This window comes from Podarcis vaucheri, assembly GCF_965113315.1.
Source record: "Podarcis vaucheri genome assembly, chromosome: 7".
Classification (NCBI taxonomy): Eukaryota; Metazoa; Chordata; class Lepidosauria; order Squamata; family Lacertidae; genus Podarcis; species Podarcis vaucheri.
In genome coordinates, this window is record NC_138765.1 from 75,029,683 (window position 1) to 75,044,550 (window position 14,868).

At 47.8% G+C, this 14,868-nt stretch overlaps 1 protein-coding gene across 1 annotated transcript in view; it reads right to left on the minus strand.

Annotated features, from left to right (window-relative positions):
• LOC309536486 (ATPase family AAA domain-containing protein 3) overlaps window positions 1-14,868 on the minus strand; it is a 50,006-nt gene that overhangs the window by 25,599 nt on the left and 9,539 nt on the right. The window contains exons 8-11 of the mRNA XM_082230739.1: window positions 7,749-7,904; window positions 5,571-5,627; window positions 2,583-2,708; window positions 1,323-1,447 (exon numbers count right to left, since the gene is read on the minus strand). Of these exons, the coding sequence (XP_082086865.1) occupies window positions 1,323-1,447; window positions 2,583-2,708; window positions 5,571-5,627; window positions 7,749-7,904 (464 nt within the window). The remainder of the gene's footprint in view (window positions 1-1,322; window positions 1,448-2,582; window positions 2,709-5,570; window positions 5,628-7,748; window positions 7,905-14,868) is intronic.

Sequence of the window (14,868 nt, forward strand, 5' to 3'; positions counted from 1 at the left end):
CCCCCGCAAAAAGGTGGGCCACGAAAAACCCTCTGCAAAAGGAAGTTTGTTTTGCAGTGCTCTAAATATTTCATTTCATGGGTGGCTTTCCATTCTCTCTCTCTCCCCCCCCCTTTCCTTTCTTTTTAAGGAAAGAAAAAGGTGGAAAATAGAAACATTCTGGTGATGAATGTGGCTGCGTATCAGTTTGGACAAAGGGAGCGAATGTCTGTCGGAGCCAATCAAGAGACACATACATCATCAATTAGCCGCGCTCAGCGCCATCCCCGAACCTCCCTCCTTCGGCACCCCCCACAAAATAGGACGGCATAGGCACACAGCGCCGGACCCCCAGTTCCTCTTACTCGGTTTTAATGGGTCTCTGGGAGGTTCAGGAGAGAAGAGACGAAGAGCCAAACAGCAACATCACTGCGGAAGGTATTTGCTTTCCCTTTACAGTGGTACCTCGGGTTAAATACTTAATTCGTTCCGGAGGTCCGTTCTTAACCTGAAACTGTTCTTAACCTGAAGCACCACTTTAGCTAATGGGGCCTCCTCCTGCTGCTGCGCCGCCGGAGCACGATTTCTGTTCTCATCCTGAAGCAAAGTTCTTAACCTGAAGCACCATTTTTGGGTTAGCGGAGTCTGTAACCTGAAGTGTATGTAACCTGAAGCGTATGTAACCCGAGGTACCACTGTATTGTAGAGAACATGCTGGGCACTACAACAGCAGAGCTGTAGAACCTCTTTCAACTCGATGGCCACATGCGAGCAGCAGGCGGGGCCAGAGGCAAAAGTGGGCGGAGCCAAGAAGGTCAACTTAACCTCTGCACAGTAGGCTTTAAGTTTTGGGGGAGCGCCGTGGCTCAGGGGCGGTGCACCCGCTGCGTGCGCAGAAGAGTCCGGGTTCAATCCCGAACGCTATCTTTAGGTGGGGCTGGGAGAGTGTCTCTGCCTGAAACCCTGGACAGTTGCTGCCAGTCAGTGTGGACAGAACCAAGCTAGATGGACCATTGGCCTGACTCGGTGTAAGGCAGGGGTCGGCAAACTAAGGCCCGCGGGCCGAATCTGGCCCAATTGCCCTCCGGATCCGGCCCATGAACAGTTCTGCAATCACCGCTTGGTGATTTTTAACGCTTGATGTTTTATTGTGTTTTTAATATTCTGTTGGAAGCCGCCCAGACCACACCGAGATTAAATGAAGCAACTGACAACTGCAACGGATTGTGTACTGAAAGGAAAGCGACATCTTTTTCTTGTGTGTGTGTGTGTGTGTGTGTGTGTGTAAAAGCAAGATGGAACTCTTGATCTGAGAAAGTCGTGGGAAACAGATCCAAGCTTACCCTCTCTGGCTTGTGTTTGCCCAGTCAAAGACCTTGTGCATGGCAGTAACTCCTTCCCGCCCCATGGGGGCGACGTCACCACCAGTCATGATGGCGTAATCCATGCCAGAATGCATGGCTAATTTCTGGAGTAGAGAAAGGGGGGGGGGGAGGGAGAAATCAAATAACAATCAACATTTGCCCTGTGATATTTACATAAAGGGTGGCACTTTGGTCTAAACCACTGAGCCTCATGGGCTTGCTGATCAGAAGGTTGGCGGTTCGAATCCCTGCGATGGGGTGAGCTCCGTTGTTCGGTCCCTGCTCCTGCCAACCTAGGAGTTCGAAAGCACGTCAAAGTGCAAATAAATAAATAGGTACTGCTCTGGCAGGAAGGTAAATGGCATTTCCGTGCACTGCTCTGGTTCGCCAGAAGCGGCTTAGTCATGCTGACCACATGACCCGGAAAAACTGTCTGCAGACAAACGTCTGCTCCCTCAGCCTCTAAACCCGAGTAATTCGCAACTGGATTTAACTGTCAGGGGTCCTTTACCTTTATATTTACATAACTGCAGAATCTACAAACTATCGTCCCATGAATATTTTAAAAAAATATTTTAAAAAAGCAGATTCCTAGTCCTCATTTCTAAACAACACAGTAACATACTCAGGGGCCCCATCAAAGGCTCAGCAACTAGAGGAGCGAGAAAGAAAATCAAGCAACGATAAACATTGAAACCCAATGCCCCTTTAAAATGTGTTGGGCCAGGGGGAGTTATTGGACTGTTTTTGTTTTTATTTTGATTATGTATTCTGTGCTTTTATGTTGTGATCTTGTCTTGTAAACTGCCCTGAGACCTGCAGGTATAGGGCTGTATACAAATTTAAATAAATAAATAATAATAATAATAATAATAATAATAAACATTTGCTCTGTGGTGTTTATACAGCTCTGTAGAATCTATTGCAAAACCCCAAATTCCAAAAGTATCATTTACAAAAAAATTAAAAAGCATCCTAGCCCTCATGAATAAAGGTCACAGAAACACTCTCAGGTGGTCCTATCAAAGGCTTAGTTACTAGGACTAGCCTGAAGCCCCCGACCCTCAACTTTAAGCCGACCAGAGGGCCCCAACCCTCAGGTCTGATGCCGACCAGAGCAGGATTTATAAGTGCGCCCTGATGCGAAGAGCTCTCCCCTGCCTTCAGGAGCGGTGACCCCAGAGGCTGTCAACTGAGCTGCTGGCAGTGATCACATCGTGATGATGCCACTGGGGCTACCTTGGCAAAGAGAGTCTTCCCCGTCCCAGGGGGGCCGTACATGAGGATGTTCCTGTACAAGCTTTTGTTGTTCCGCGTGTTCCGTGTCGCAATGGCAATGTCTCTCACTCGCTCCTCCAGCTTTGGCTGCAAAAAAAAAAAAAAAAAAAAAAAAAAAAAAAAAAAAGGAAAAAAGGGCAAGCTTGAACTAACAAGACATGGAATAAAAACCGGGTTGGTCAGGGACTCTACCCACGCACGAGCCCTTGGGCTCAGGTCAAATTTCCAGCCAGCCCAGTATCCTGTTTCTGTCATGGTGCCTCTGTGACTCCCACAATCAGGGCATGGAGGAAACCATCTTTGGTGCTTGCTCATGCGTGTGTTCTTGTGATGCATGCCAGAAGCAGCGTGGGGCTTCCCATGTGCTTGACTCGCAAGCTGCAGAGTGCGCAGAATGTTGCAGCACGACTGCCGGCAGGAGTGAGACCTGGTCGGCATGGAATAGCTGTGCTCCGGGACCCACACAGCATACTCTTTGCTACCAAGCTGTTACCATTAATAGGTAAAGCCCTGAGCAACTTGGGACCTGTGAGAGTGCTTTCTCCCTTATCTGCCCACTTGACCGTTTTGATCTGTGGATCTGGCGCTGTTATAGCGGCTGCAGGACATTGCATTTGTAAGAAATAATTCTTTTAGAGAGCATCTTCGCTTTAGAACTCCCTTGCCTACTGACACCAGGCAGGTGTCACCACTGTACTGCTCAAAAACGTTAGGCGAGCTGACACTTGTTTTGATCTATGTGTAGTTTATAACTGATTTTAACTTTGGAAAAAAAAATGTTTTAAATAGCTGTTTCCCCTAGCAATTGCATCGTTTTGTTCTTTCCATAAACGACCTTGCAGTTTTCTTTACAATCGAGGGGCAAACAGTTTTCACTAAAAAATAAATAAATGAACGCGCTTGCATTTCGTTGCTTGCTAGCGTGTGGGATGAGCAGCTCCTGGTGCATGCTGGGAACAGATGGCATGCTCTTGCCTATGGCCTCGTTTACATTTACTCGCTCCTGTGAATGTGCAGGCTTGCTTGTGGGTGGTTTGAACAGCAAAGGTGTATGCTGATGGGTGGCGGGAGCGGCTCCTGTGCGTGATGCTCTCGCAAAGCATCCTTGGAGCTTTCTGGCAAAAGGAATGCCTAGGGCTCTTTTAGCCAGGGGTGGGGAACCTCCAGCTGGCAGGCTCAATCAGTCCGCATTTGGCCCGCAAGGTCGTTTTGACCAAACTGCGGGCTGCCTGCCCTGCTACACTTGACACCAGGTGAGCCAGAACGGGGGTCATAGGCACAAACCCTGTGCAAATTCTGACAAGACAGATGACTTGTCTTGCCAAGCCCCTGTGCAGTCAGCTGATTGTGGTCGGATCCTGTGGAGCCTCTTGCAAAGTGCTCTGCGAGACCCAACAATCAGTTGAGAAGCCCTATAGCAAAGTGATCCATACAATCCGGTCAGACACCTGATGCCCTTCTGCCAAAAGTGGCCCACAAGCAGTGGGGGAGATAACTGTCCGACCCGTCAGCCCGACTCAGTGCCCCACCCTTGCTTTTAAGTGTAGACCCATGGCTCTTTTTGAAGAAATGGCAAAATTCCTGAATAAGGTGCCATTAGCGAGAGACAAAAAGCAGAGACAAGAAGCAGAGACATCACCTTGCCAACAAAGGTCCGTATAGTTAAAGCTATGGTTTTCCCAGTAGTGATGTATGGAAGTGAGAGCTGGACCATAAAGAAGGCTGATCGCCGAAGAAGTGATGCTTTTGAATTATGGTGCTGGAGGAGACTCTTGAGAGTCCCATGGACTGCAAGAAGATCAAACCTATCCATTCTGAAGGAAATCAGCCCTGAGTGCTCACTGGAAGGACAGATCCTGAAGCTGAGACTCCAATACTTTGGCCATCTCATGAGAAGAGAAGACTCCCTGGAAAAGACCGATGTTGGGAAAGATGGAGGGCACAAGGAGAAGGGGACAACAGAGGATGAGATGGTTGGACAGTGTTCTCGAAGCTACCAGCATGAGTTTGACCAAACTGCGGGAGGCAGTGGAAGACAGGAGTGCCTGGCGTGCTCTGGTCCATGGGGTCACGCAGAGTTGGATACGACTAAACAACAAAGCGAGAGAAAAGGGCAGCCTCAACTTTGACTAGCATGCTTTTTTGTTGGAAAAGAGAGTCGTCAGACTGTTGCGTTATTCCCACAATTATCCACGACAAGCGGCGCCCGGGCAGAAATTATTAGCCCATTAAGGTGCTGGCATAAGAGGGGGGAAAAGCTTGCGAGTGCTGACTCAGGGATTTTTTTCACTGGCTGCTGTGCAGAGGTGAGCAAAGGTTCCCCACATGTGGATTCTTGGCTTGGAGTAAAGACTCACTCGACCCCTCTTGAGCGACGTTTCTCTCCAACAGTCTTGGCAATGAAACAAAGCTGGGAAACGCTTTTTTGACCTCGAGGAAGCTGCTTTTGCAATCTTCAAGGGGAGCAGAAGGAGAAGACCAACTCCTCTTTCAGGAGTTGGCGCAGCTGAAGCAGAAAGCCGAGGTTCAAATCTCGCCCTGGCTGAGAACTTACTAGAGGTGGGGAAACCTTCATCCTACGGCCATTGGGGGCAATTCACACCATTTGGCGAATTAGCTGATGGCTGGCACAGGAAAATTAAAGCCTTTAGTGTGCACTCCCAATGGCCCCTTGGCAGATGTGGCTCAAATTCGGCCAAAACCGAGGTACTGTTGGAATTTGGCACCTCTTCCCCATCACACTGCTCTGGGCAGGGACCCAAAAATGTAACACAAAAGCATCCCTGCTGGATCAAGCCATGGCCCACCTAATCAAACCCCAGCCATTGGATGTATTAGCTGAGGATGATGGGAGTTGTAGTCCAGGAATGCCTGGAGGGCCACAGGTTAGCCATCCCTTCTTTATACAAATAGTATTTTTTATTTTAATTTTTTAAAAAAACTACTCACGCTGAGAATGACTCCTTCAAGGGCATCCTGGGCTTTGCTGGTGAGCCGCTTGCCAAGCTAGGAAAGAGAGTGAAGGCAGTCAGGTTACCTGTTGTGGTGGGCGATGGACAAAGAGCATGGGAGAAGCCTATTTCCCACCGGTGGGGACACACTGCCCCAAACCAAGATGGCTTTGAAAGAGGATTAGGCAAATTCATGGGACGGAAGGCTGCCAGTGGCCATGAGCTATGATAGTTTTGCTCTACCTCCACTGCCAGAGGGAGGATGCCTCTGAATACCAGCTACTGGTCACTGCAGGTGGGGACAGTTGCTGCTGCTCGCAGGCTTCCAAAGGGGGCATCTGGTTGGCCGTTTGCACCAGCAACTGGTCTTCGGAGTCGCACTACCTCCGACAATGGCGGTAGAATATAGCTTATTCACCCCGTGAATTTTGTAACACCAATACCCGTTTTTAATTTCTTAAGTTTCTGTTATGCAGCATGCTCAGTTCCAACTCCCCCCCCGAAACACTTCACCTTTTGGCCACTAGGTGGCAATCTCGTAAACGATATCTTAAGCTCCTCCCCCTTCAGTTTATTGTCAACATATCTATAGGCGATATGAATACCGAAAGGTATTTGTGGCGGGACAGGACTAATCCTAATTTTTGGCATCTGTCTGTCTCCAGAGAGAATGCTGATAATGCCAAGGTTGCAGGTTCGATCCCCAAAGGGGACAGCTGCCTATTCCTGTATGGCAGGGGTTTGGACTAGATCAGGTATAGGCAAACTCCCGCCCTCCAGATGTTAGGGACTACAATTCCCATCATCCCTAGCTAACAGGACCAGTGGTCAGGGATGATGGGAGTTGTAGCCCCAAACATCTGGAGGGCTGGAGTTTGCCTATGCCTGGACTAGATGACCCTAAGGATCCCTTCATATTCTACAGTTCTATGATTCTATGTTGTGTCTCCGGGGGTGAAGGCAAGCCGCTTGAGGATCACAGCACCTGCTGCGGCTGTAGTGACTGGTAACTTGTAGCTGCTGCCTCCCATGTTGTTTTTGCAACATTAGCAGCACCGTAATGACCCAGCAAACCTGGGGTGCTGTGTATGGAGGTCCTGGGCTGCCCAGACGACAAGACCCCGTTCTTGGCCTTGTTGATGTGGACCAAAGGGAAACAGAGCAATACATTTGGCACCAGCTTGGCTGCAGGAGTTGCCAGAAGGAGGTACCGTATTTTTCGCTCCATAAGACGCACCTAGTTTTTAGAGGAGGAAAGCCCTGTTTTTTTGAGGATCAGCTCAAAGTTGTGCAGCTTCTTTTGCAAAGGGGAAAAGCCCTGTTTTTTTGAGGATTAGCTCTAAGTTCTTGAGCTTACTTTGCAAAGGGAAACAATCTTGTTTTTATGGGGTTCAACTCACAGTTCTGCAGCTTCTTTAGGAAAGCAAAGGGAGCAGTTTCTAGAGTTTCCACACAGATAATCTAATCAACCAGTCACATGTCACTGGGGCAACAAACAGCCTCCGTCTGCAGAACATTCAGCAATGCAGGCCTGGGCAAAGGGGCAGGGCCAGAAAGGGAGCCAGTGATCGACACATTCACTCCATAAGACGCACAGACATTTCACCTTGCCTTTTAGGAGGAAAAAAGTGCGTCTTATGGAGCAAAAAATACGGTATGTACCTGCTGTCTTGAGGGACATCTTCAGGAGAAGAAAAGGCTAAGGAGTAGACCCTACACAAATCCGGAGTGAAGTCTCCATACATATATAGAACTAAATAACAGGTGCATTGGTTTCAGCCCGTAAAATCCCTTCTGTTTATAAATTCAGAATCATCCTGGGCTTGAAAATTAAGAACATAACAGTCCTGCTGGATCAAGCCAGTAGTCCATCTAGTCTAGCATCTTGGGCAACCAACTGTGTGTGGGGAAACCTGCAAGCAGGACCACGCGGACAAGACCATTCTCCCCTCCTGAGGGCTCCAGCAAGTGGTATTCAGGAGCATTCCTGCCTGTATCTGTAGTGGCAGGGCATGGCCACGAACTCGACAAACTCTTTGGGGGAAAAAGGTGGAACATAAATGCCACAAATAAGTTAAGTACAAATGCGTTTGATTATGATGTCGCTGAATGTACCTTCCACCTGGTTATTCCACCCCCTATGAGAGGAGTCGTGCGGTATGTTAGAAGGGATTACCTTAATGGGATGCTTGAGAGCTTCCAGGATGGTGAAACGAGAGGTTTCCCTCACCAACGACGGCTTGCCCAGGCGGGCCTCAATGTACCGTCCAGCGACCGCAGTTGCGTTCTTGGCGCTGTAAATGCCAACAGCCAGGAGGGTCAGGCCAGCCACCTGTCAAAGGAAGGAAGGAAGGAAGGAAGGAAAAGAAGATTTGCCAGTTTTGTTCAAGGTTAATTTACGAAAAAGCAAACAAACCCCCAAACCTGCCTGATGGTTGTTGTTCTTTTAAAAACAAACAAACATGTTTTAAATAAGACTTTTGGGGGGGTGGCATGGGCAGATATTGACAAATCTGAATTTCATACAAACTAAATGAAAGCCTTTGTTTTGGGGTGGAGTGGGGAATTCTGGAGTTTGCCTTGCACCCCCCAGAGCTGACCCACTGGAATTAATAGACATAATTCACTTAGGTCCATTAACTTCAATGGATCTATGCTGGGCAGAAGTTCGATACCACCCAATGGATAACACCTATTCTATGTTTGAAGTCGCTCTAAGTTTATATTTTGTTTAAAATGTGACTAATAAGTCCAATAAATGATATAGTATTAATAAATAATAATAATAATAATTCCACCCCACCTTTCTCCCTGCAATGCGACAAGAAACTATTGGGCTGTTTGAAAAAGCTCTCCTTAGGCGGTTCTGTTTGAAACGGTGGAAGTCTTGCCCTGAAGAACCCTCTTAGGTTTTATGTTTTTGCACCGCAACAGTGAGGACTAGAAACCTGAGACAAAGACAAAACGCTAGGATCCTCAGACTTCCAATCTAAGCCAGCCAATCCTAAGTTGCTGGTGTGTGTGTGCGTACAAAAATGATAGGCTTACGGGTCTCTTGCGTGCATGACTCATCACAGCCCCTGCTCCCCCCTTTCTGCTCCCGAAACACGCATGCCGCAAGGCCCCTTAACCCCCCCTCCATCTCAGTTCCTGTCCTTTAGAACAAAAACCTGCCAGGCTCCTCCACTGCAGATGCTCTTTGCTTCTCTGCTCAAGCTGAAGGAATCATAATAAAAACAAAGGGAGGCCAGGGTTGATTAATGGGCCATTTTGATGTCGCTAAGAGCTTCTCTCCCTCTCCTCTCTTCCCTTTTAACACGAGCATCAACAAATTACAGCTGCAGGCAGAGGGTCCCAGTTGGCAGGATGTTCGCAGTGCCTGTTGAGTTATGCAGAATAACTTCACCAGAGTCGCAGGCACGATGCAGAACACGGTCTCCCGCTTCCTTCCTCGCGCCCACCAGAGGCGATTTCTCTTCCACGACACGCTCAAAATGAACCCGTGCCCCCTTTCTCCTCAACCCGCCTCCAGGGTACGGCTGTCACAGGGGTTGCAAGGCTGGGCTCGATGGGGTGCCTGACCTCCCTTGTTTCGCTATGGGCAGTTCCGATGCTATCAAAGAGTCTCAGGCTGGCTGCCGCTACATAAAACACTCTCTCCCCTTGCCAAGGTTCCTGATGCCCGGTGGCACTCGTTAAAGGAAAATACACACCGGATCAAGAGGAGGTAGGGAAAAGAGGGGAGAGGGAAAGCAACAGCACAGCAAAGTTGCTCAAAACGGCACTGTGATTTGATGGGCTCCAAATCCCATCTGCCCCCCAATGGTCAGGCTAAACATACGAAGAGATGGATTAAGCCAATGGCCCATTTTGTCCAGCGTCCTGTTCCCGCAGTGGCCAGCCAGAGGCCCCTGGGAAGCCTGAAAGCAGGATTGAAGCGCAAGATTCTCTACTCCTGCGGTTTCCCGCATCTGATATTCAGAAGCAGAAAGCAGGGAGCCCAACAGTAGGTGGCGCCAGAGCCAACAACAGGGCTGAGCCAACTCATTCTAGTTCTGTCCCCATCCTCCTCCCCGCTGCCGGTTTCTACAAGGGCAATGCTTAGACTAAGGAGGAAGAAGCTGGCCGCCATATTTTGGTGAAACAGAAAATGGATTGCTGCTATTTAATTATCTTGAAACTTGTGTCTCCTTGTCTGCTTAGGAATACTTTTCATCGCATGGTTCCAAAGAAATAAATTGCAGAGGTGATTAACGGACGGCTTTCGACACTGATCAGTCCTTGCCAGTTGTGAACAGTGTGTTGCATTGTTCTATACCATGGGTAGGCAAACTAAGGCCCGGGGGCGGATCCGGCCCAATCGCCTTCTAAATCTGGCCAGTGGACGGTCCGGGAATCAGCATGTTTTTACATGAGTAGAATGTGTCCTTTTATTTAAAATGCATTTCTGGGTTATTTGTGGAGCACAGGAATTTGTTCTCCCACCCCCTCCAAAATATAAGTCTGGTCCCCCACAAGGTCTGAGGGACAGTGGACTGGCCCCCTGCTGAAAAAGTTTGCTGACCCCTGTTCTATACGTTACTGCGGATTAATTGGGGGATTTTCATACTGCTGTTTTATTGTTGTCAGTTTCGAAGTGGTTCCAACTTGCACATTAAGCATTGGAAGACAGTATATAAAGTTGACATGCACGCTTACAGAGCTTTTTCGCCCCCCACCTCAAGGACTGCATTAAGAAAATAAGAAGAGATCTGCTGGATCAGGCGACTGACACATGTCGTCCAGCATTCTGTTCCCCCTACTTGTGATCTGTAGTCACTGCCATTCCTTTCTGGGCAACCTTCCGCCAAATGCCACTGGCAGGCAGGGCCCAAGTCATAAACTGGGCAGAACAATGAGAATATGTTTTAGCGTTGCACAGCAGAATAGGAGGCCTCCCTATCCTCTATCCAGGCAAGCAAGAGAAATGCTCAGAGTTCAATGACACATTCCAGCCAGGCAAAAACTCTCAAGGAGGGTATGAAGCAAATGTGAGAAGGGGGTGTGGCCTGGAAAGAGGGTGTGGCTAGAAACAAGTTGCTAAATCACAGGCAACAAAGCAGTGACAGCCTTTGGGAGAGGGAATTACATGGCAGTGGTGGGCGGGGCCAGAAGCAAAAGTGGGCGGAGCGGAAATAGCAAAGCTAACAACAAAATTAATTGATCAAAATGATGAACTTTCTAGAGAAGAGTGGAAGCGATTTGTGGACTATTATAAAAAATATTGTAGTCAAATGAAATCACTGGCATGATTTGAGATATGAGCAGGGGAAGAAAAATGACAAAATAATTGTATTAGAGGGACTTGTTTTTTGATAAAGAGCTTGAAATACAACGCAGTAGGAAAGAGTTTGAATAAAAACACTGCAGAGGTGTGGGTGGGAAGTCTATCTATGAACGAAGATGTGATTAAGTTTTTGTGAAATTCTGAAAATTTAATAAAAATTGTATTTTACAAAAAGAACCACAGAATTGTAGAGTTGGAAGGGACCCCAAGGGTCATCAAGTCCAACCCCCAGCAACGCAGGGATCTCAACACACAGTCTCCCATCCACTGTGAAACCATACCGGACCCTCCTTAGCTTTGCAAATGTGCAAGAGGCCTTATCAGCGTTACCAGGCTGCATTCCCGCCAGGCTTAATAAGCACTCTGGCTGTGAAAAAAGCACCAGCAAGGGGTGTGGCTTGGGGGAGAGTTACAAGGGCCTGACAGAGAGGCCTGGAGGGCCACATCTGTCCCCCGGGCCTGAGGCTCCCCACTCCTGCCTGGCAAAGTCACGTAAGCAAGAGGGGACCTGCCCTGAGTATCTTGCAACCTTTGGGGGAGACACAAGAGATTCACGGTGCATTTCCCAGCAAACCGCTGAGGCTGTTCTTGGCCTTTTCTGGGGTTAGGCTGCTTGAGTCTTCCCACCACAAGGGATTTCTCATTCCACCTGGAAACAGACAACAGATAGGGAACGTCTCCTGGGCCAAGAAGCAGCTGCGGAAAATCCTCTGGCGGTTGCCTGGCAACTTCTCTCCCTTGCCCATCAGCTTTCGGCAAAAACAGGCTGGAAAGGAGCTGGAGGCGAGGAGGAGCTGGGATCCGAAACACCAGCAGCCTCAAGAGATGCCTGTTCCATTTAATGCCCGAAGTGTTACACAAGGGGTATATTTTTGGCATTGGGGAGAGAGGGGAAAAGCGTTGCTTCAACAGCTTTCCCGCTGCGGCAGCAGCTGATGATCAGTTGCAAGCCGAAAGGCACGATTCGAGCTCCACTACCAGGCCGGCAGTGGTAAAAAAAAAGGGGGGGAAGGAGTAGTGACTGTGTGCAGGTGGATCGCGCCACTAAAATGGCAAAGGCGCTACCTAGTGTGCCTAAAATGCAATTACGGTTCGTATCAAAAACCCAATGCAGGGAGGGATAGAAAACTCAGGTCGCACCATGTCTCTCCACCCCAATGACCTCCCATCTTTAAGAGCAGGCTTCCTCAAACTCGGTCCTCCAGATGCTTTTGGCCTACAACACCCATGATCCCTAGCTAGCAGGACCAGTGTTCAGGGGTGATGGGAACTGTAGTCTCAAAACATCTGGAAGCCGAGTTTGAGGAAGCCTGTTTAAGAGTGTCATCTCTCTGAATGCTTCTCTCAGTGTCCCATCTGCAAGGTGAAATACGAGCTCTAAGAAACCTTTTTTTTTATTTTTGCCCCATTGTAAAGGTTTGTTGGAACCACCAGTGTGGTATACAGTGGTACCTCGGGTTACACATGCTTCAGGTTACAGACTCCGCTAACCCAGAAATGGTGCTTCAGGTTAAGAACTTTGCTTCAGGATGAGAACAGAAATCGTGCTCCAGCGGTGCGGCGGCAGCAGAAGGCCCCATTAGCTAAAGTGGTGTTTCAGGTTAAGAACAGTTTCAGGTTAAGAACAGACCTCCAGAACAAATTAAGTTCTTAACCCAAGGTACCACTATAATGGTTAAGATTGCTGGACTGCAACCAGGGAAACCCAAGCTCAAAACTCTCCACTTGGCCATGAAACTCATCAAATGACTTACTGGGAGTCACAGTCCACCTCGCCTACCTTGCAGGGTTCTTGAGAAGAGAGGGAGCTGGGGAAGAGAACCAAGTACAGTCATACCTTGGCTCCCGAACGCTTTGGTACTCAGACGTTTTGGCTCCTGAACGCTGCAAACCCGGAAGTGAGTGTTCCGATTTGCGAATGTTCTTTGCGACCCGAACGTCCGACGGGGCTTCCGCAGCTTCAGAAACCAAAGCGTGGCTTCTGATTGGCTGCAGGAAGCTCCTGCAGCCAATCAGAAGCCACGCTTTGGTTTCTGAACATTTTGGAAGTCGGACGGACTTCCAGAACAGATTCCGTTCAACTTCCAAGGTACGACTGCACGTTGTTTTGAACTCGTTGGAGGAAGTGTGAATGGAAAGGGCACAGCTCAGTTGGTAGAGCGTCTGATTTGTGTGCAGAAGAGCCCAGGTTCAATCCTTGGCATCTCAAAAATATAATATAATATAATATAATATAATATAATATAATATAATATAATATAATATAATATAATATAATATAATAATATAATATAATATAACATCATATCATATCATATCTCTGGCATCTCCAGAGCTAGGGCTAGGAAAAACTCTGGGCCCGAAACCCTAGCCATTGCCAGTCAGTGTTGGCAATGCTGGACTAGGCAAACCAATGGTATGACTCGCCGTAAGGCAGCTTCCAACGCCCTTGTAACAGATAAATAACTCCCAACACACATGGAAGGATTTTGGGAAGCCTTTTTCTATTCCTATATAAAACCCTGGGAAGAGCTGCTTGCTACACAATTCTCTTTCTATGTCTTACCAGCCAGCATTTGATTAGCGCTCCCGAAAATATAGAGCTCCCACCAGCGTAATATCTGATGAAACAGGGACTGCTTGGAGCCAGTTTGAAACCGTCCTCCACCCAACCCTATCCCGAGCCTGGAGGTCTGGGTCCACATTCTCAAGTAGCGCTTAATATCTATCTGAAGGACCGTATATTACTGTAAGGCAGGGGTGCCAAGCTGAATAAAATATTGGGGGAGGGGGCCAGGGAAGCCCCACCCCGCATAATCAATCACATGATGCAGTGCGCACACACCATTTGAATGGCAATGCTCATCAACTTTGGGGAGGCACCAGCCCCCTCAAATATATTAGGGGGGATGAAAACCCCTCGGCCCCTAGGAGTTGGCTCCTATGCTCTCAGGCTAATGCCCACTTTGATCGGTCCAATACATGAGGTTTGTGGTTTAATAAATGCTGAGGCCGCAGACACGCTATGTTTTCTGTCCAGGCCTTTTCAGTGACCATCTGTGAAAAGATAATTTTACTCTGGCTTTGATCAGGCCAATACCTGAGGCCTGGTAGAGTCAGGCCCTCATTGTTAGGCCTTACCTGGGTGCCGCTCCAATGGTTATTATTGTTCATAGCATTACTTATTTTATTGCTTTTAAAATATGTATGGTGTGCCTTTAGCTGTATTCATTTTAATTTATACCACAAACCGCCTTGGGTTCTGCACTGGGAGAAAGGCAGGATATAAAATAAAAAAGAATGTCATCTCAAGGAAGACTCAAGGCCCTTTTTGGAAAGGCCGACTTCATTCCACCATAAGGGCAGCATGCTAGGAAAAAACCCAGAACTATACATACGCCAAGGAAACACTTGATCCTGTGACTGTCCCAGCCTTTTACTTCTTTTTAAACAGGCTCTTTAAGCTCTCCCGGCTGAAAATACATTACTGACATCCCATCTGCTCTTGAAGATGCACCTGTTCAGACAAGCATCCCCCCGATCACCCAACATAAATCCTCCTGCTTTAATTGTTTTAATTGCTGTTCTAAACCCTTGCGCTGTTGCAATGGGCTGGTTTTTATTGCACATTTTAATTGCGTGTGTTTCAATGATTTGGTGAAACTGTTATATAGCATTACCCTATGCTAAAGCTTGGAACTTAATGCTGTGTGATGAGTTAAAGAAAAGCCAAAGGAAGAAGTGGGAAAGACTTTGGCTGAGAACAGATGGACTCTTTATTTCTCTGTGTGAAGATTTTGCTCTTCTTTATAATGGGAGGGCCAGCCATGGTCTACCTTCTGTGCAAAACTGTGTCAGATCTTGTGCATTTGTGTGTTTATATGTTCTAATAAATGGTATATATTCTAATATAAAGACATTTTGTATCCCACCCACCATGAAATTGTTTTGCAATCATACAAAGACAATG